The sequence below is a fragment of the Pogona vitticeps genome, chromosome 2 (assembly GCF_051106095.1).
Source record: "Pogona vitticeps strain Pit_001003342236 chromosome 2, PviZW2.1, whole genome shotgun sequence".
NCBI classification, from domain to species: Eukaryota; Metazoa; Chordata; class Lepidosauria; order Squamata; family Agamidae; genus Pogona; species Pogona vitticeps.
The window spans coordinates 109,187,385-109,207,873 of NC_135784.1; the positions used below are offsets into that span (position 1 = coordinate 109,187,385).

At 44.1% G+C, this 20,489-nt stretch overlaps 1 protein-coding gene across 1 annotated transcript in view; it reads right to left on the reverse strand.

Moving 5' to 3' along the window:
- SFXN1 (sideroflexin 1) overlaps positions 1-16,786 on the reverse strand; it is a 43,050-nt gene extending 26,264 nt beyond the window's left edge. The window contains exons 1-2 of the mRNA XM_020806663.3: positions 16,646-16,786; positions 1,037-1,217 (exon numbers count right to left, since the gene is read on the reverse strand). Coding sequence (XP_020662322.3) covers positions 1,037-1,200 — 164 coding nt within the window. The 5' untranslated portion in view covers positions 1,201-1,217; positions 16,646-16,786. The remainder of the gene's footprint in view (positions 1-1,036; positions 1,218-16,645) is intronic.
- Positions 16,787-20,489: the final 3,703 nt, after the last annotated feature.

A 20,489-nucleotide genomic window follows, 5' to 3' on the forward strand; every position in this document is an offset into this window, starting at 1 on the left:
AGAAGGCTGAGTCAACCTTGAGCCGGCTACCTGGGATTTGAACCCCAGGTTGTGAGCACAGTTTTAACTGCAGTACAGTGGTTTAACCACTGCACCACGAGTGCTCCATGTACTCTATACATGCTCCAAAACCATGCTGATTTGAACAGTATGTGAATATCTGATAGATTAGTTAGCTTTCATATTTTCTGGTGTGCTTATCTTAATTGCTTCAGTTTTGGCTGTTTGTTCTAAGTGCTTTTAAAAATCATTTTGAAACTTTCTGGAATTTTTTCACTCTCTTTAATAAAATATTTAAAACTCTCCAGTTATCTGGGCGCTTGGTTAAGATGTTTTGTGGTACTAAAACCAGGTCTTGCCTTGACCAGCTATCTGCAGCCTTGATGTTTTGTAGGTGTGGTGGTAGTTCTGCTTTGCAAAGTAGTGGTTCTAAGTACCTAAACTTGTGGATTTTTAGAACTCCCTGAAAGCACTGCTCAGTTGAAATAGACTACAATGTTAGGGAACGCCAGGACCTGGCGAGTTCCCAAACCATCACTGCATTTGATTCTCTTGGGCTCACTCACTCCAGGATAAACAGAATAGCATGGCTCAGTGGTTAGAGAGGGGCACCCTGTACCTGGCATACCATCCCACTCTTTCTCAACAGATATATTGTCATAGGTTTCTCACCTGGAGAAAATATGCACCACTTATTTATATAATTGACTTTATATAATTGACTGCATGTACTAACTCTGTTCTGTTCAAGCCCTGAGGAACAACTGTTGATGGCTGAAATGGTAGCCAAAAGAAGACATCCCCACCTCATTCTGTCTACAGAAGCTGGCAGTTCAATCTTATTTCAAAACTGGTGCTGGAAGCATGTCCTCCAACACAATCTGAGGCATCAAGTTAGATTAGGAGGCTTAGAGCAAGTTGTGTGGTGTTTTCTATTTCTTGTGGCTGTCCTAGTCTTCTGCTTTTATTACATTATTTAGTGTTGTCACACACACTGAGCTGTTGGGATGAAGTGGTGGTTTTAAAAAAATCATACCTGTAATCATGCACAATCTTTCTTGCTTTTTCTAATTGTTCGTTGGATAATAAGATATTCCTAGGGTCAGTTACAGTGAAGAAATGGCTTGCTCGTCCGATAAATGTACTTTGATCCCAGCGAGGCTCTTTGATGTTGATATCTAGTGGTAGGTCTGCTGACATTTTCCCCCCCAAGGACACTGGATACAAAGCAGAGAGAGGGAAACAAACTTGAGTCCCTTGATATCAGCACTGATTCAATTTAGCACACAGTTAGGATCTGGAACTGCATCCACAGTATTGGATGCTTCAGTTTTCACTGGCTTCTACAGGTTTTCTTGCAAACATGACATATACCGCTGAGGCACAAATGTAAATGTGGTATCTCGAACAGTAGTTCCCAACCTTGCAATTCCCAGTACCCCAGGCCAGCACAGCTAGTGGTGAAGGCTTCTGGGCATTTTAGTCCAAGAACATTTGGGGACCCAAGGTTGGGAACCACTGATGTAGAGAATCCCATATGCAGAAATAGTTGCATAAGCAGATTTCTGGCTGGTAGCCTTGCACCAGTCCCTTTTCCTCTGTTCTCTGACAATAGTATGGGTAAAATCTTGTCCATTATTTCATTGTACTTGTAGAGATTGGGGGTGGGGTAGAATCAGAAAGCACATAACAGTTGAAAGAATAAGATCTTTTATCTATACCAAGGCATGTTGCTGTCTGAGTGCAGCAATCAACTACACCCTCCTGCTGTTTAAGTTAAGGTGAACACAATCCAAAGCCAGGTGAGTTATTTTGAGACAAGAGGCAGAAAATCTCAACAATACCCCTGTCCTTTTCTGGAAGTAAAAACACAGTTAACAACAAAATAAATAACAATTGCTTACCCTTTCATAACACCAAGCACCCTCCCTTATGGTAGGATCAGCCCTGCCAACTACATTTTCTCTCCAAGTGCTGACTGAAAATGAATGAATGTTGAAAAGATGGCTAAGGTCATTAAAAATGATACGGACAGCTTTGAAACTGACCAATTCAATTGACCATTGTATCTACCAATAGCATAATTAATTTTGGAAAAAAAAACATAGCTAGAACTATATTATTTTTATGGAGACCAAAATCCATATCATGTCTATGCAATCAAATCTCAATCAATATGTGAATTCGTGGTAAGACGTTTCTGAACTAAGTGGAACGCTATTTTAATACTTTTTTCCTGCTTCTAAGTGTTCTGATTTGTGAAGGTCAGGCTCCTCCAATTAACATTCAGAAAATTGTTTTTACTGTTTCCCTTTTAGTTAATGAGCAGGAAGAATGACAAGAAACCAGAACGGCGTATGTTGGTTCCTTTTGTATGACCTGCTTTGGAATAGTAATGACTAATGTACAGTACTAGAACAGTGGTTCTGAACCTTGGGTAAACCAGGTGTTCTTGGACTGCAGTTTGCAGAAACCCCAGCCAGCACAGATTAGTGATGAAGGTGTCTGGGATTTGCAGTCCAAGAACACTTGCATTACCTAAGGATGCAAACCACTGTGACATTTATTCAAGTAGCTCACTGACTATATATTTATGAGTGAATGTCCATTAAATGTGTACTAATAATACTGAGTTTTAAAAATTAGTTTCTTATGAGTAAGTGATCTTTATCTTCTCATGTCACGAAGAATATTGGGCATTGGATGAAATCCTCTTGTTTTGGTACATGTGTAGAAGGCAAACAGCATAACGTTCAGTCTCTTCTAACTGGCAATTAATGAATTGTGTCTGGGATTCTCAGGGGTACATGCATCCACTGGAGAATCCCAGTGGGGACTCATTAATCACCCACTAGAAGTGCTTGAATGTTAACCCTGTTAACCTGTTGCTTTGTTACACATGCAAAAGGCAACCAGCCACTGCAACAAAACATTTTATACATTTTGTTATTATGAATCATTAAATCACTTCTCCTATCGTTAGTAGTCCTGCCCAGGCCCTGCAAACTAAAAAAATGGCTTCTTTATTAAGATAATCCATGGGTGTGCCTCAGCACTTGATTGTCCTGATGCATAACTTCTTCTGTGACCAAGAAGCTACAATTAGGACAGAATATGGGAGAGATCAGAAGGGTGTCCTACAGGCAAAGGAGTCAGACAAGGATACATTTTATCCCCTTATCCGTTTAACCTGTATGCAAAACATATCACACGGAAAGCCAAACTAGATTTAGATGAAGGAGTAGTGAAAATTGGTGGAAGAAACATCAATAATTGAAGATATGCAGATGATACTATCTTACTGGCAGAAAGCAACAATGGCTTGAAACGACTCCCAGTGAAGGTGAAAGATGTGCCAAAGCAAAACTGCAGTTGAACAGTAAGAACACCAAAATCATTACTACAGAGGAAATACACTGTAGCGAGCACGCTGAAGCCTCTACCAACTCAGGCCTCCAGGAGTGCTCACTTTTCTTCTTCAGTTGCTGCCACCAATTTTTTTTCCAATATTTTAAAAAAACAAGGGTTGTTTCAAAGCAAAAACTTGTTTATTGGTTTAACAAAATTAAGTAAGTAAATCGCAAGATGTTAATCAAGGTCTCTCACTCACTGACACACACAGACTCTTCCCTCACTGACTATTTGGCTCACAGGCCCATAGACACACTCATCACTCACTCTCACAAAAAAATCTCTCTCCAAAATCTCTCCCTAATCTCCCATCTCCCTCATCATACACCCCTTTATATATTACATCTCCTCCCCCTTCTGCACCACCTTCCGTCCCCTCATTGGCTGATGTTCCACTGCCCAGCTGTGATGGACAGGTGAGGGCAGAGCTGAATGCTACATAAACGACTTTAACATTCATAATGAAGACACTGAAATAGTTAGCGATTGTGTATACCTTGGTTCAATCATTAATCCAAATAGAGAGTGCAGCCAAAAAATCAGAAGAGTAAAACCTGGAGGGCAGGAGTGAAGGAACTAGAAATGTTCATGCAGCATAAGGATGTGTCATTAGAGACAAAGATCAAGATCATCCACACAATTTTCTTTCCTATCACCATGTATAGGTATGAAAGCTGGACACTAAAGAAAGCTGACAGGGAAAAAAAAAAAGATTTGTGTGAAATGTGATGCTGGGAGAGCTTTGTGGATACCTTGGCCTGCCAGAAAGACATACAAGTTCATCCTAGATCAAATCAAGCCTGAACTATCTCTAGAGGCAAAAATGTTGAAACCGAGGCTGTCCTACTTTGGGCGTATCATGAGAAGACAGGATTCTCTGAAAAAGATAATAAAGTCGGGAAAAGTGAAAGGCAACATCAAAAGAGGAAGAGCAAACATGAGATGGATGGATTCCCTAAAAGAATCCACAGGATTGAGATTCCAAGAGCTGGACTGGGCTGTTGAGGAAAGAACTTTTTGGAGTTCATTCATTCACGAGGTCACCATAAGTTGTGGAGAATTTGATGACACATAACATGTTCCTCCTCCTCCTCCTCAATTTAGTCACTTCAACTTGTGCTCTGTTTGTGCAGTATTGCTTCAAATTTCCAATGTCTTTCATCTTTGAGGAATATGACTGATTTGTTATAAAATGGTTGATTAATATTAACAGACAAATGAAGTATTCTTCTGTTTATTCACAAGTTCTTAACTTGCCCAGTACACACTGTTAATCAGAATTGCTGTACTTAAATCTCAAAGGTCAAAGCTGCTGACAGGCTCACACAGAGCACGCACAGCCTTAAGAATATGCATTCCAGTATTTTTTTTCTTACAGTTGGTCTAAAGTTTAATTATTAAATGCAGTTCCATCACATGAAGTAATGATGTACAGTCCAAGGGCCAAACAAGTAGAATGAATGTAACAGATTCACGTAAGCTGTGGTTAGCACTGTTATTATTGCACTTGATTTCTTTATGGTCTTATCTCCAATTTCTCATTGCAGATAAGACTGTGTACAGTAAGATAAACATCATTTTTTTCAATTGTAATAAGATAATCGTATTTTTTCCCCAGTAAAAACCTTTAATACATTAATTTTGTCACGGCCTCTTTAAAAGTGCCAGAATCCTTTTCGTTTTGTTTTGCTACACACATTTCTGGAATTATTTTTAAAAATATAATTACCAAGTATGTTCATTACTCCTGTACAAAAGCCAGTATGTATAGTAGTTAGAGTGCTGGATCAGGACTCAGAAGATCTAAGTTCCAGAGGCGACATAGCTGTGGCAATCAATGGCTGACCCTTGGGCTAGTGACTCTCTCTGTCAGCCTGACCTACTTCGTAAGATTAGTGTATTTATTTATTTATTTATTTATTTATTTATTTATTTATTTATTTATTTTATTTTATTTTATTTTATTTTATTTTATTTTATTTTATTTTATTTTATTTTATTTTATTTCTATCCCGCCTATCTGATCAAATTAGACCACTCTAGGCGGCTTACAATAAAAACAGCAATACATTTTTAAAACTTTACACCTAAGACAAAAATGAAAATAAAGACAGAATAAAAGAAGAAATTGTCAAAAGTTTGTTGTTGGGAAGGCCTGCCTATACATCAGTGTTTTTAGTTGTTTCTTAAAAATGCTCAGTGAGGGAGCTGCGCGAATCTCAGGGGGTAAGTTGTTCCAAAGGCGAGGAGCAACCGCCGAGAAGGCCCGATTTCTGGTCTTTTCTTTTTGGGCCTCTCTCGGCGTTAGGCTCCTCAGCCTCACCTCCTGGCTCGCGCGAGTGACACAGGTAGATCTTGGTGGGAGAAGGCGTTCCGCCAAGTATCGAGGTCCTAAACCATTTAGGGCTTTATAGGTGAGCATTAACACTTTGAAATCGATGCGGAATCGGATGGGCAGCCAATGCAGAGCGGCCAGAGTGGGCGAGATATGTTGGCATCTTCTCACACCACTGAGTAATCTGGCAGCTGCATTCTGCACCACCTGTAACTTCCGCAGCAGCCTCAATGGTAGCCCCACGTAGAGCGCATTACAGTGGTCTAATCTTGAGATTACGAGCGCATGCACCAGAGTGGTGAGAGACCCCACATCAAGGTAGGGCCGCAGCTGGGCTATCCGCCTAAGATGGAAAAAAGCGGAATGGACCACGGACGCCACCTGGGTTTCCATAGTGAGCGCCGGGCCCAGATGGATCCCCAAGCTGCGGACCCCATCCTTGGTGGGCAGAGTCATCCCCCCAAAAGAGAGGGAGTTTCCCAAATCCCCAACTGTGGGGGTGCCCACCCTCAGTACCTCCATCTTGTCCGGGTTCAGCCTCAGCCCGTTCTCCTGCATCCATTCCTGCACAGCCTCCAGGCAACGCCGAAGGGACCGAACGGCATCTCCTGCGGTTGGAAAAAAGGAGATGTAGAGCTATGTGTCATCCGCATATTGATGGCACTGTGCTCCACACCCCTGATGACCTTCCCCAGCGGCCTCATGTAGATGTTAAACAGCATTGGGGAGATGATCGACTCCTGTGGAACCCCACAATTGAGGCTCCACAGGGCCGAGACATTCTCCCCAAGCTGTATTCTCTGGGGGTGGTCCTCCAAGAAAGAACGGAGCCAGGCAAGAGCCCGGCCACCAATCCCCAACTCGGCGAGCCTCCCCAGGAGGATACCGTGGTCAATGGTATCAAAGGCCGCTGAGATATCGAGGAGGACCAGCAGAGGCACTTTGCCCCTGTCGGCCTCCCTCAATAGGTCATCACACAGGGCGACCAATGCTGTTTCTGTTCCATGGCGAGGCCTGAAGCCCGACTGGAACGGATCCAGGGCATCTGTTTCTTCCAGGAACGCCTGAAGCTGATCGGCCGCCACCCTCTCGACCACCTTGCTTAAGAAAGAGACATTGGCGACGGGCCTATAGTTGCCAATTTCGTCCGCCGCCAAACAAGGTCTCTTTCTTATGGGCCTAATGAGTGTTTTCTTGAGGGCAGAAGGAAATCTGCCCTCAAGGAAAGACCCATTAATTATTGCAGTAGCCCATTCCGTTGTTGAAGGCCTGGCTGCCTTGATTAGCCAGGCTGGGCAAGGGTCCAAAGAGGAGGTGGTGGCACGACAGCGATCAAGCATCCTGGCGACAGTGTCGGGCACTACGGGCTGAAAGGAGTCAAAGGACACCGGGCAAGGCGGAGCGCTGGACATCTCAACTCGACTCACTGTATTCAAAAAAGGAGCGAGATCCCGGCGGATAGCCTCCGCTTTAGTTTTAAAAAATGCTGCAAATTGGTCCGGGGTAAAGCTAGGGGGAGGCCTATCTCCCGGGCCAACTCCGGATAGGTCGCGTACTATGCGGAATAGTTCCTCCTGCTGGTTAGACGCCTCACTTATCCGGTTAGCGAGGTAAGTTCTACTGGCAGCCTTTACCTTTGCCTGGTAAAGGTTAGTTGCGACCTTAACAGCTATACGATTGAAAACCGTCGGGTCCTTTCTCCATTTGCGCTCTAGCCGTCTCCTGACCCGCTTCGACACCCGAAGATCCTGGTTAAACCAGGGCGCCGGGCGATCTCTGCGGCGGAGAGGGCGTTTAGGCGCGATCGTGTCTACGGCACTAGTCGTGGCGGTAAACCATCCGTCAACCAGAGCCTCGGCAGGAGCGCCAGCCAGGTCAGCCGTGAACCCTCTCATGGCATCTTGGAATCCAGTCGGATCCAGTAGCCTTCGAGGGCGGGCCATAACAATAGGTCCCTGCTCCCTGCGAGGGGGGAGAGCCATCTTAAGGGAGCATTTTATTAGGTGGTGATCTGACCATGACAAGGCGACCGACTCAAGGTCAGTCACCAACGGTCCACTCTCACTCCCGTTGGTGGAGAAAACCAGGTCTAATGTATGGCCGCCCACGTGTGTAGGGCCGTTGACATGTTGGGACATGTTCAAGAAGGCCATGGTCTCCAAGAACTCAAGAGCTGGCCCAGCAGACTCTGCCCCCGCGTGCACGTTGAAATCCCCCAAGACCAATAATCTCGGGGAACCCAGCAGTGCTGCAGAGACAAAGTCTACCAGCTCCGGTAGGGAAGTGGCTGGGTCGCGGGGAGCACGGTAACCCAGCAAGATCCCAATACCGTCCCTGGCCCCAACCCACACGTGGAGAGCCTCAAGACCCGGTTTTACCACCGAGGAGTGCCTAACTACCTCCAAGGTGGACTTATAAATGATGGCAACTCCCCCCCCCGTCCCTCTAGTCTACCCTGGTGTTGGACAGCATAACTGGGCGGACAGATGAGAGCTAGAGGGGAACCCCCCTCTCCGCCAATCCATGTTTCGGTTATGCAAGCCAGGTCTGCATCTTCCTCCAGAATAAGGTCATAAATTAACTGGGTTTTGTTAGATACAGACCTGGTGTTCAACAACAACAGGCGTAGAGTAGAGGGTTGGCTGGTAAGGAAAAACCAGGAGAAGAGTAAGGTCACGTACACTACCTTGAGCTAACTGCAGAACATGTGAAATATAAATGTGACCGGTAAATATAATAACAAAATATGAAGAAGAAAGAACTCATTGTTTCAAGACTGGGGCTAAACTAAAAGAGGGATCATTGGTTAGTGGTGAAGAGGAACCCCATGTATGTATCATGCTATCAAAAGGAAGTGGACTTTAAAATTTTGGATTTTAATTCTTAGAAACTCCAACTAGCATGGACAATGTTATGGCATGCTGGGAACTATATTGCAGAACATGTGGAGAGCACTAGTTTGGGAAGGGCTGCTCCAAAAAACACTCTAGCCACCCTGACTGCTATTCAGATGTGATGACATGGCTGAGTTGACACTGCAAACTGACCAAGACGCTGAAAGGAAGTGAATGCTCTTCTTAGCCCAATAAACTTGCCATATTAAGAATATAAATTCTGACTTGTTTTGTTTCTGCACCCAAAGACAAGGAATCACAAGATTCTTTTTTCCCACTCAACAGAGCTCTTGCAATAGCAAGAATGATATTTTGTGCAGAAATGCCAATTTGGCACAAACACATGCAATTCCTGCAACTGCACATTTTGTAGAAATCCTTCCCAAAAGTAGGATCCTTGCTGCTTCATCCAAGAACGTGAAGAGCTGGATGGGTTGCCTGCATCCTGCTCAACAACTAACTGACTCCTCTGTGCTTGCTGTGTGTATCCTGTTTCCCCGAAAATAAGACCTAACCTGAAAATAAGCCCTAGTATGATTTTTCAGGATGCTCGTAATATAAGCCCTACCCCCAAAATAAGCCCCAGTTAAGTGAAACCCCGCCCTCCACCATTGTGCAGCGACCAGAAGAACATGACATGACTGTCTTTGAATAGTTTGTAGTACATGAAAAAAATTAAACATCCCCTGTAAATAAGCCCTAATGAGTTTTTTGGAACAAAAATTAATATAAGACCTTGTCTTATTTTCGGGGAAACACGGTTATGTGTGCAAGAGTGCTTTCTTTCTGAAATGGAAAGGATACAGAAACATTTTTCACAAAACTAGAGAGAATGTGGTAGAGGGGGGGAGAACCCTCTGTCTTTTTTCTCATCTGCAGGTAAAGAACCCTAATAAAGAACCCTTAAAAACTTCTTATTCTTGTTAAGTCAAGACAGCCTGAACTGATGAGAATAAGGAATTTAATGAGAACTCTTTCTATCTCTATCCCATAGATTAAAAATGAGAACAGAAAATGAGACATTTTCTATTTATCTTAGTGAAATTGTGCTAATATACGTTTATGAAAATCATTAATATGTGCATTGCAAGGGCTAGTTATTACTTTCTCCTACTTACTAATCTTAAATATACAGTTACAAAAGGGAGAAAAATAATTATGGGCTCCTCTAAAAAAGGGTCAGAAACAAACCCAATACAAACAGAACACACTCTTGTCACTATCTCCCACACACTTGATCTTCATGATTCAAATATTCTGTGAAGTAGCATATTGTAAAATTTTGTGAGGGTTCAGCATACACATTTCCCATTAGTTTCTGTTAGGGACAGACACCCTAGGCCAGAAAGGTCCCTCCAAGCTCAAATAGTAGTTATGACTTACTACTGTATGATTAAAGAGTCTGTTCCTGAATATATTTACATAGTTGCATCTTTATAATAAAGGGGTACGTGACCATGTGTCTCAAACAATTTGCAAGCTTCCATATGCATAAAGATTATTCCAGCAAGATGCAGCTAGAAATGTGCAATTTTCAACCAGAACAAAACCGATGATTACTGGAAATTATCAGAGCTCTGCTGGTTTCAACTGCCAATTTAATGCTGCTACGGAAGAAAATCAAATTAGGATGTTTTGGATACACATGTCACTGCTAACCTGAAATGACGTTCACTTATTAATGTCCTTATTGCTTCTTAAGGACACAAGAGCTGACTCCGTTAGGCACATCAAATGGGCAATAGTTTGTTACATACCTGTAATAACAAGGAATGGGATTTTCTGATTTCTTGAACTACATATCCCATAATTCTCTATTTTGGGAGTTCTATCCGATAGCCAGACACCTTACAGAATCTAAATGTGGTTCACTTGGGAGAAAGGGCTCAACTGAAAGGCTGTTTGGCTCAGGTAGGCCTAGCTCTACCTAGGTTTCTGTTCAGAAAGCAAGCACTAGACCAGGAGCAGGAAGCTTAGGCAGTTCTTGCAGAATTTTTGAATTTTGGCTAAAAATTGTCTAGCTACGAAAATGACTGTTTATTTACAGCAACAGGCTTCAACATACTCACAGCCCGCTTCTAGAAGACTCCTGCAGATTACATTCTAACAACACTAACTACTAATTTCCAGAAAACTAAGAGAGAGAAAAGACACTTAAGCAGAGGGGCATGGCTCTCTTTGACGTGAGAGCAGAGATGGAACAATTTATTAGTGCTCGATAGATAGACTGACAGTCACCCCAAGCCCAGAAAGGTCCCTGCCAGCCAAACCTGCATATGAGGTTGAAAAAACTCTTAACAGCTTGGGCAGAACTAGGCTTAGCTAAACCTCAAAGCCTTCCAGTTGAGGCCTTTTTCAACTTTAGCATTGGATAATGCATCTCTCTGTCAGGTAGTACTCTCAGGTTGCTCTTACCTCTCCTTCTAGGCACAGACCTTTCCTTAACAGCTTTTGTCTCTCTTTCTCCATTCCCAAGAGCTCTGACTGTCAATCTGCCAAAGCCTGCCCATTATCTTACAAGGATCAGGGATCTTTTCTGTGTATTCATGTGTAGATCGCATGGTTTGCATTCATTTTCATCCTTTGCTGTGTGCTTGTGGTTGAATAAGGTATGGGGTGAATCACTGGACTACAATCCTGTTTGCTTGCTTTTACTTCTTTTTAGATACATATAATCATGGTAGCTTGACTTGGCATTGGAACAGTTGTAATGGACCATGCCTTGAATTCAAATATTCCACTTAACATGTAGGAAGAAGGTGATCTAACACAAATACTTAAAATTGGCTTTGGGAATCCACATCATATAATGCTTATCTATTCTTGGTCCTGCTGGATGGTTACTATAAAAGGCACAAAACCATTTGAAATGTAGATTTATACCAGCATGCTAAGAGTTTCCTGGATCAAGAGGGCAGACCAAAAAAGAATACTAAAGAAAATGAACAGACCGCAAGGAACCATAAGATACATAAAATACAGACAGGTAGAATACTTTGGTGGCATACTTCAGAACAAAAAGTACAGACTGGTAGAAGAAGCACAAGAGTAAGAACTCGTTTGCTGTACAATCTGGGAAAACACAACATCATTGTTTTAAAGGCTGCCATCTGTGCTGTCCAAAAAGCTACAGTGACATCCAATTTCTGGTAAGAACAGAACAAGAACAATGACAACACTAATGTGCATACTGCAGAATACTAGTAAGTTTATATGAAATTCTGCTGGGGACATTCAGTGACCACCCTAGCATTAAAGTGCAATGAAAAAGATTATTAGACAGGTATACAGCTTGTAATATTCCAGATGTTGCTGGACTGCAACTATCACCCTCTCACCATTACCTACGCTAACATGGGTAGTTGGGAGCCGAGGTTTATCAACCTCCGGTTGGGCCAAAAATTGCCCACTCCTTGGTCCTTACAAATAAATTAGCTTCCAAACTTCTTCATGTGTTTTGCAATCTTAGGATTTTCAAACCTAGCAGATACCTTACATGTATTAGCTGGGGAGGTCAGTGAATGTCCCCTTCAGAATCTCATATCAACTTACTAGTGTTATGCTGTATGTATGTTAGTGCTGTCACTAAGAAGAGATAGCATTGCACGGTCCCTTATGAGAAGTCTAAGTGTCTCTACACATGTATTTGAAATTCATTTCCTATCATTTTCAACAGCTACTTATGTCAGATATAAAATATAAACTGTATAGGCTGTTATGCAATATTAAAATAAAAGTACTGCCTTTAAAACATAGGTGCTGCTACAGTGACTAACAGAGAACACAACATATTCTTTGGTGCTGGCTTCCCTTTAGGCTGTTTCATTTTTGAGAAGTATGAACTGAAATGGCCTGATCCGTCTAGACAGAGACACATCTGTACCACTACCATGGGGAAATTCATGTAGCCGCTATGTATACAGCTCTTCTTCATGAAGATGAAAGGTGAGATAGGGCTCTGCAATAACTATAACAATCCTAAATCCACCACAAAATAACACATGCCCATACACTAACATGCTCATCTCATAATTCCCACGGTATATGTTGAAAATCCCATTATTTTCTGAACTACTCTAATTTGAACACATTTTTCAAGACATTAAATAAATGCTTTTGTGGGATAATTCATTATGTACACAGCATCATATTCCCCAAATAACAACTATATATGCTGTTAATTAAAATATCTGATTTTGTTTGTCTGCTTTCCGTAAAGAATAAGAAATGTCCAGCCCTCTAAAAATTCAGATCATTCTTTGTCAACAAGGCCAGGGATGATGGGAACCAGAGTACAGCAACACATTCCTCATCTTGGCTTTACAGGGAGTTATAACAGATTGTATGTTTTCAGTTTTTCAGACCGGGCCTACTGGGGGAAGCCCTCCCCTGGTAGACCAAGTCTACCAGGCTTTCCTGGGGAGTAGACCAGGCCTACTTGGGGAAGCCCTCTTGAGTCCCTAATGACATTGGTTTGTGTGTTGACAATTCCAAAGATAGATTACTGCAATGCTCTCTACATGGGGCTGCTCTTGAAACCAGTTTGGAAGCTGCAGCAAGTGTAAAACACAGCTGCCAGCTGGTATCAGAAACAGCAAAATATGATCGTATTTCATCAGCACTTGCACATTTGCATTGGCTGCCAGTATGCTTCTGGGCCACATTCAGGTGCTATCATTCATATTCAAAACCTTAAGCGATTTTGGACCTGGCTACTGGTCAGAGAGCCTCTCCCTCAGAATGACCTCCCATCCCACCTGTACTTCCCAAGCTATGATGTTATGGGTGGCCATCCCAAGGGAGGCCTGGGAATCCACAACTAGGGCCTCCGCAGTAGTGTGCCGCCACACTATGGAACTCTTTTCAAGGAAGTACCTCAAGACTTGTCCTTTCTTGGCTTCTAGAAAAAAAATAAAAACCTGGCTCTTTACTCAGGCTTTTCATACTCTTGCCCGTTTAATTAACTTTTTTGTCATGTGCATCTTTTTTTTTTACAACCTACAATTTTATAAGTTGACTATTTGGTTTGCCACCCTCTTTTATTTTCACATAACATTTAGTACATATTTAAGTTGGGTGGGTTTTTTTTTGGTCCTGCTCAATGTCCTGTTATTGTTATTATTGAATTTTAGTTTATGTTTGCCAATGCTCTCATTGGAAGCCATCCAGAGCAGTGGCCCAGCCATTAGATGGGTGGGGTGAAAACTGAATGAATGAATGAATGAATGAATAAAATTCAAGGTATTACAGTGGGGTCTTGACTTGAGAACTTGATCCGTATTGGAAGGCGGTTCTCAAGTCAAAAAGTTCTCAGGTCAAATCTGCATTTCCCATAGGAATGCATTGAAAACCATTTGATCTGTATCTGCTCTTTTCCGTCCATAGAAACTAATGGGAAGCTGCTATTCTGCCTTCGACCACTAGAGGGGGATATTTTGTTTCTTTTTTTCTTAGGTCAAGAAAGGTTCAGGGAAGGCAGGGAAAATACAGTCCAGACAGTACCAGGCAGTCCGAAGACTCCCAATCCACTCTCTAAACGCTGGGAGGAGTAAGGAAGCAGACAGGCACCCTTTTCACTGGCCAACAGTTAACTGAAAGTTCAAATTTTGCACTTTCCCTGCCTCCCACGTGGTTTTTTTTCAGTTCTTAACTCAAATCTAAGTATGCAAGTCAAGTCAATATTTTCCTATGAGAGTGGTTCTTAAGTCAAAATGTTCTTAACTCGAGCCGTTCTTAAGTCAAGACCCCACTGTACATGATTCAGTTGGGCATTTGCACTACATCATGTCCACTACAATGAGTTTGAAATGTTCTTATATAGGAATGTGTTTAGCCCACCTTGCTGCTCCATCCATCTTCAACACTGCTCTTATAAAGTTGCTACCTGAACCAGAGAACACCATGAATACAACATTACATGAACAATTAAAATGTTGTATTAGAAATCTTATGTCTGTGCTTCCCATATGAACAATGTTGTATTTCAGATTAACTATGAATAGTATGCAACTCATAATGCTCTACTGCAGAAGAATGGCAGATCAGCCCTTTCACAAATCTAACAGGGCAGCTGTCAAGCTGGCTGGACAGCCCAGTGGCTTATGTATCGGGCCGCAGAGTCAGAGGAGAAGAGCTAGCCTGTGTGGCCTTGGGCAAGCTGCACAGTTCCAAGGTGCCCCAGAAGGGAATGGTAAACCACTTCTCTGTATTCTCTAGCTGGAAAACTCTGGAAAGGTCACCATGAATGAGAATTAACTTGACAGCACACAATTATTATTACGAATATGCCACCTTATTATTTCATTCTGTATAAAACTGTTCCAGGCATGCTAACCAGGAGTGAAAACCCTGGTGTTACTGCAAAAACTGCCATGTGTGTACTAGACTGATTATTGCAGAAGGAAAATCAAAGTGGTATTTTACAAACTAATGAGAAATGCATTCATAACATGCTACCATGACCTGCTCTGGCACCAAAGAATCAGAGAAAACAGATTTAACCGTGGGAAGGCAGCATGGAAGAGCCACAACAAGAAAGAGGATCATGCAACAGCTTCCTCAAAAAACCTAGGGAAACCATTAGGGCTTTCTTTGTGTGAACTTGCTCCTCTGCTTCACCCCCAATGAAAGTCTATCCGTGACAGTTTTGGAGACTTATACCATCCAGAGCTTCAAAGCCAGAGGACTTCAGATTTAATTTGTGTCACTTAGCAAAACTGTCCTGGAAAAAAGCTTGAGCCAGGAGCGCCACTCCTGTGAGAGTCAGAAGCCACCACAGACAGTGGCTGGGAGCTAGAGTTGATGCAACCAACACATCAGTCAAACATGGGGAGACAACGCTGCCAATATTATTCTGACTGAAATCTACTTGTACTGGCATTCATCTGCCTCAGCAAAGATCCAGTTTCCCACAATGCGCCAGGAAAGGGATGTGCACCTATGGAAGCCCAATGGAGAGGGTGGCCTTGAAACATCAACACAGCAAGACCCACTTTTATGTGTGTCTACGTGTGTAGCAGTGGGGAGCAAGTCCTGATGTAGCCTAGCAACAAAAACTACAGGCTGGTGGAGAGCGCTGATTTGCCGAGGCAGGCTCCTCATCGGAGCAGCCATCTTTGGTGTGTAACTTACAGAAGGGATTTCATCATTCCATGCTGAAGCCACCTCCAGATGTCAGCGGTTTCCCGGCGCTGCTGCCAGCGCAGCAACTCCCAGCCCTTGCCGTTCAAAGGACCTGCTCTCCGCAATGCCACCTTCGCTCCTCGCCTGCCTGGACTTGCTTACTTAAGGCAGCCTACTTAAAATGAGGATCGGTGTTTCAATAGAGGCAAACCAGAGGATGATTCGACCACACACGCACACACATACATGCACGCCTTCTCTTTGCGCCCTAGACTTCTATCGGAGTGGTCTCGCCTCGCTGCGCTTCTTTGTCAATGTCATTCAGCACAAAATCGGGCCCCTTCGTCCTCTTCCCTGGCTGATCGGTCAGTTTTCAACTCTCCCCATGTCCTTGATGGAGACGAGTCAAGGGAAGCGGGTGGAAGTGGGGAATGGACATACTGAGCAGTACGTGTCCCTTTGTCTGTTTTCCTAAGGAGACCAAGCAAAGGGGAGACCAACGGGCCGGTCAGATCGCCCTCGCTCTTCGCACACCTGCCCCGTACTCAGATCCCGGTGGGAGTCTAGAGGTTTCTCCCCTTCCCCCCATCGGTGGATTTCGGGAGGAAGAAAATCGCTGTAGGCAGGCAGCGCGTCAGAAGAGAGGCCACCGTGATCGAGTGCCCGTCCAGACAAGCCCGGGATCCCCCAACGACCTGCTTTGAGTCTGCAGGCAGGCAGTCTTCACTCTTAGCCCGGCGTGGAGCCTTACCCCCCCCCCCGCCAATCCGGGGTCATGGAGGCCACATCCCCCTTCCTCCCCCCCTTTCGGAAACGCTTTAAGCCCCGTTGCATCAACCCCTCCCGCAAGGGAAAAGAGGCGCCTTTGGCTGCCGGTACTCACGGCGCCCGCTGCGCGCCCGGCTCCGCTAGTGCTGCCGCTGCCGCCGCCACCGCTGTCCCCACAGCGCGCCCCAGGGACGGCTCTCCGGCCGACCTTCTCCTCGAACCACGCCAAGGCCGGCAACCCCCGCCACCCGCCGCCCCCGCCCCGGAAGACGGACTCTCGGTCAGCGGCCCCCGAAAGCCACCGGCACCGGCAAAGCAAAGGAGGAGCGCGGTGGGAGGAGCGGCAGCTTCCGCACCGCCCCCGCTGAGGGGAGTGAAAGGAAGGGGAGGGCAGGGCTAGGGAGAAAGAGACCGGCTCCCGGTGCCGGGCCACGGACACGCTGGTTTGCCCTCAATGGAGGGCGAGCGGTCTCGGAGGCGGGCAAGGATTCATCGCCTCGTGTGCCGCCCTAGAGTTATGAGGGAAAGCTTCGGGGCTGATGGTGGTGGAGAGGGGGAATTAGTGAAGTGCGGAGCCCGTCCTCCTCCATGTGCCCGACCCCAGTTTTTGCTGAATCACGACCCCCTTCTTGACTGAGGGAGCAGTAGATAAGAGCAGTCGCTGCGCTGGAGAGAAGGGGGACAGCTCCCCTTGGCCTCCCCCTCCCTCCGGCTTGAGCTCGTTGCGTGTGAGGAGCGCCCCACGTCTCGCGTTTCCACCACAGAGCGGGCTCAAGTAGACATCTGGTGGTGATGGCGGCGGCGGCGGCGAGATCCTGAACGAGCCAAGGAGAAGCCCGTGGACAGAAAGAACGTGCATGGTGTTCTGCGTGTGGTGTCCCGCCTTCCCCCGGTGGGGAGGCATTTTGAGGGAAAGGCGTCTTTGTACAGAAAGAGTTGAAGTTGCAACCGGTCCTTCTTCCCTTTTGTGGGAACTAGTTGGCGTGCATCTGCCAGCGTGCCAGAGCTGTGGGTGTGAGAAATACCCGTGAAAGATGCCCCCATGCCTCCGTGGGAGGATGGGTGGCTTGCGAGCTCTAGAGGTTTCCCAGGCTAATGAGGGTCTTCAGGGTCCTTCTAAGGCACTGGTTCCCAACCATGAGTGCTCTTGAACTGCAACTTCCAGGAATCCCAGCCAGCACAACTAGTGGCGAAGCCTTCTGGGAAGTGCAGTCCAAGAACACCTGGGTAATTCTAGGTCTGGAACCACTGTTCTAAGAGGAGTCATCTTTTATGGTCCTCTGAGAGAAATAATCAAAATATCCATTGTTATTGTTGCTGTGGCTTCAGGGTATATACAAATATGTCACCTGAGGTGGCTGTCTCATGTAATGGTAGGGGCTGGTAGTGGATTACCTTCAGCACTGCCTGACTTTTTCCTTATTAAACTCCATATTCTAAGGGAATTTTTAAATTTAAGTTTCCTGCAGCCTGGCAAGCATTAAGGCTATCATCCTGAATAGGGAAACCTCTGCTCACATGCATAGGAGCTCTGAGACAGAGTTAATTATATGAATTTCTTTAAGTCCTGTTATGTAGCTGCACTGATGTAAGGGGAATCACGTTGTTAATTAAAGAATGACTACAATTTGAAGTTAAACATGACTGCCTGTTTGAACATGGGCCACATACAACCCTAAATCAAAGCAGGGACTCTTTAATTAGTGGCAGTCTGCTGCTACATGTGCCATCATTCTCCCTATGGATGCAAAGCTGTGCAACAGGATTTGGGCCATCGTGGTTCAATGTTTGAGTTTCAGCTTCTGGGTCTGGCTCTGCCAAATATGATGAGCAGGGAAGTCAGAAGCTAATTATATACAGTGTAACAGCTGCAAATTAAAGTCCTTTGGACTTCTGTGTGGTGGAAAAGGAGACAGCAGAAGCCCCCCAACCATGTTGTATATCTGGGCATATAAATAATATCTAAATTTCAATCACCTAACCTACCCTTTATGAGACATTCCAACTCACTCCATCCCAGAGTCCATGATATTATCAATGCATTTTTGGATTACCTTTAAAAATATCCTACAGATGGGGAAAAATGCAAATGGATATTACCTTGGGAGGTTGTAGAGTGCACTAATCATGTGGTGCAGCCCTCAAAGCCCACATAACAATCAGCCTTCCACAATGGCACATAGGGAAAATTCTAATAAGTGTAATATTATGTCAGTAAAGTTGAGTAAACAGAGAAAAAGCAAAGAAAAAGAAGCATATTCTGCAATGCAAGCAGGCTACCTAAACAGTGATGCCAGTTTTCATATTACAGCTCCATGAAATGGCTCGAGGAATGGCTGCAAGGGAATATATATACTGCATGATGACCTCAGTCTGAGTCATCCCTAGAGCTTCAGTAGTTAAGAGCAGTGGTTCTTAACCTTTGTTACTCAGATGTTTTTGAACTGCAACTCCCAGAAACCCCAGCCAGCACAGTTGGTGGTGGAGGCTTCTGGGAGTTGCAGTCCAAAACTTCTGAGTAACCCAAGGTTAAGAACCAGTGAGTTAGAGCATCAGGTGAAATTTGGGGTTATATTGGGGTATTCACCTGTCTTGATTTTCTCCTGAGCTAGCATATTACTGTACTGTACTTCTGATTTCACCTTAATTCAAAACATTGACCTTCATTTTAACCCCCTGTGAATGGAAATGAGCTAGGAAGGATCTGTTGCAGTGTTGCGCTTCCCAGGGTAGCGGGGGAGGGGGGAAAATGAAGAGCAGTTCCTTGCTCCATCCTGTGGTTGCACCAAAATCACATACAGTAAATATCGCAGATTTGTTTTTACACATTTATTTGAAGAGCGTGCACATGCCTGTTCATGTCCAATAACCTCTGCATTGCTTGGACGCATCGTTTATTGTTAGGTGCTTTCAAGTCACTTCCAATTTATGATGATTCTACAAATGAGTGACCTTCAGTATGTTCTGTCCTCTGCAGGCCTGCTCAGTTGTTGTAAACCCAAGGACACATCATGCTTGTTAAAAACACTGGTTGGGTTAAAAAGAAAATAAAAGAAAACAACGTTACTATTTTGTAGCAAAAACATAAATGGCAGCTGCTGAAAGGCAGGAATTATAATCCCACAGCCTGGCCCATTTAGGAAAAATACACAGAAAAGTTGGAGAAATGTGCAATTGGAAGACAAAGAGCTCATATAATCTTTATTAAATTTTAAAAACTCTTTCTACTTTACAGGTTACTCCATAGTCTGCATGCACATGGACTGTGACTCCAGCCTCCTCTGCCAGAATGGTCTTTGGCTGTCTGTGCTGGTGGAATGATGTAAATTGTATTTTATCACATCTGGAGACCACCAGGTTGGAGAAGGATGGTCTATGGTACTTATAATTTTAATCTGTGCCTCCTTTCCCAGAATCTAGTTGCTTATGAACATCACAATAAAGGAGCTGTTTGTTTCTGAAAGGACTGATTTTATTTTTTTCCCCCCTTATGCGTAAGTGGGCACTCTGTGACTTCTGCACTCAATTTTATAAGGGCTACTTTTATAAAGGGACATAAGAAAGTAGACTGTGATAATCCTTGGTGAGGCCAATGGGATTAATAGTCTCTAGCAAAATTGGAATTCATTTTTGTGGCATGAAGGAACCTGAGGCTGGCAGTATGAGAAAAGGGCAAAGAGAAGGCAAGGCAAAAAAAATTGTAGTCTTGTATAAACTCTGTTTCTATTTTGTAAGTAGTTGGAAATGGTAATGACTCTGTTAGTATGAAACAAGTAGGTGCTGCAATACCAGGCTTCAATTTTTTTATGCGCAAGTCAGAAAAACATTGCTGCTGACCTATATTAATTCCGTCCAAGATTGCAGGGAAATTTGGGTGTAAATGCTGAGATATAAAGTAGAAGGAGAAGCATTTTCCTTTATTGGACGTGTCATTTTCTGTTTGTATGAACAGCTGCACA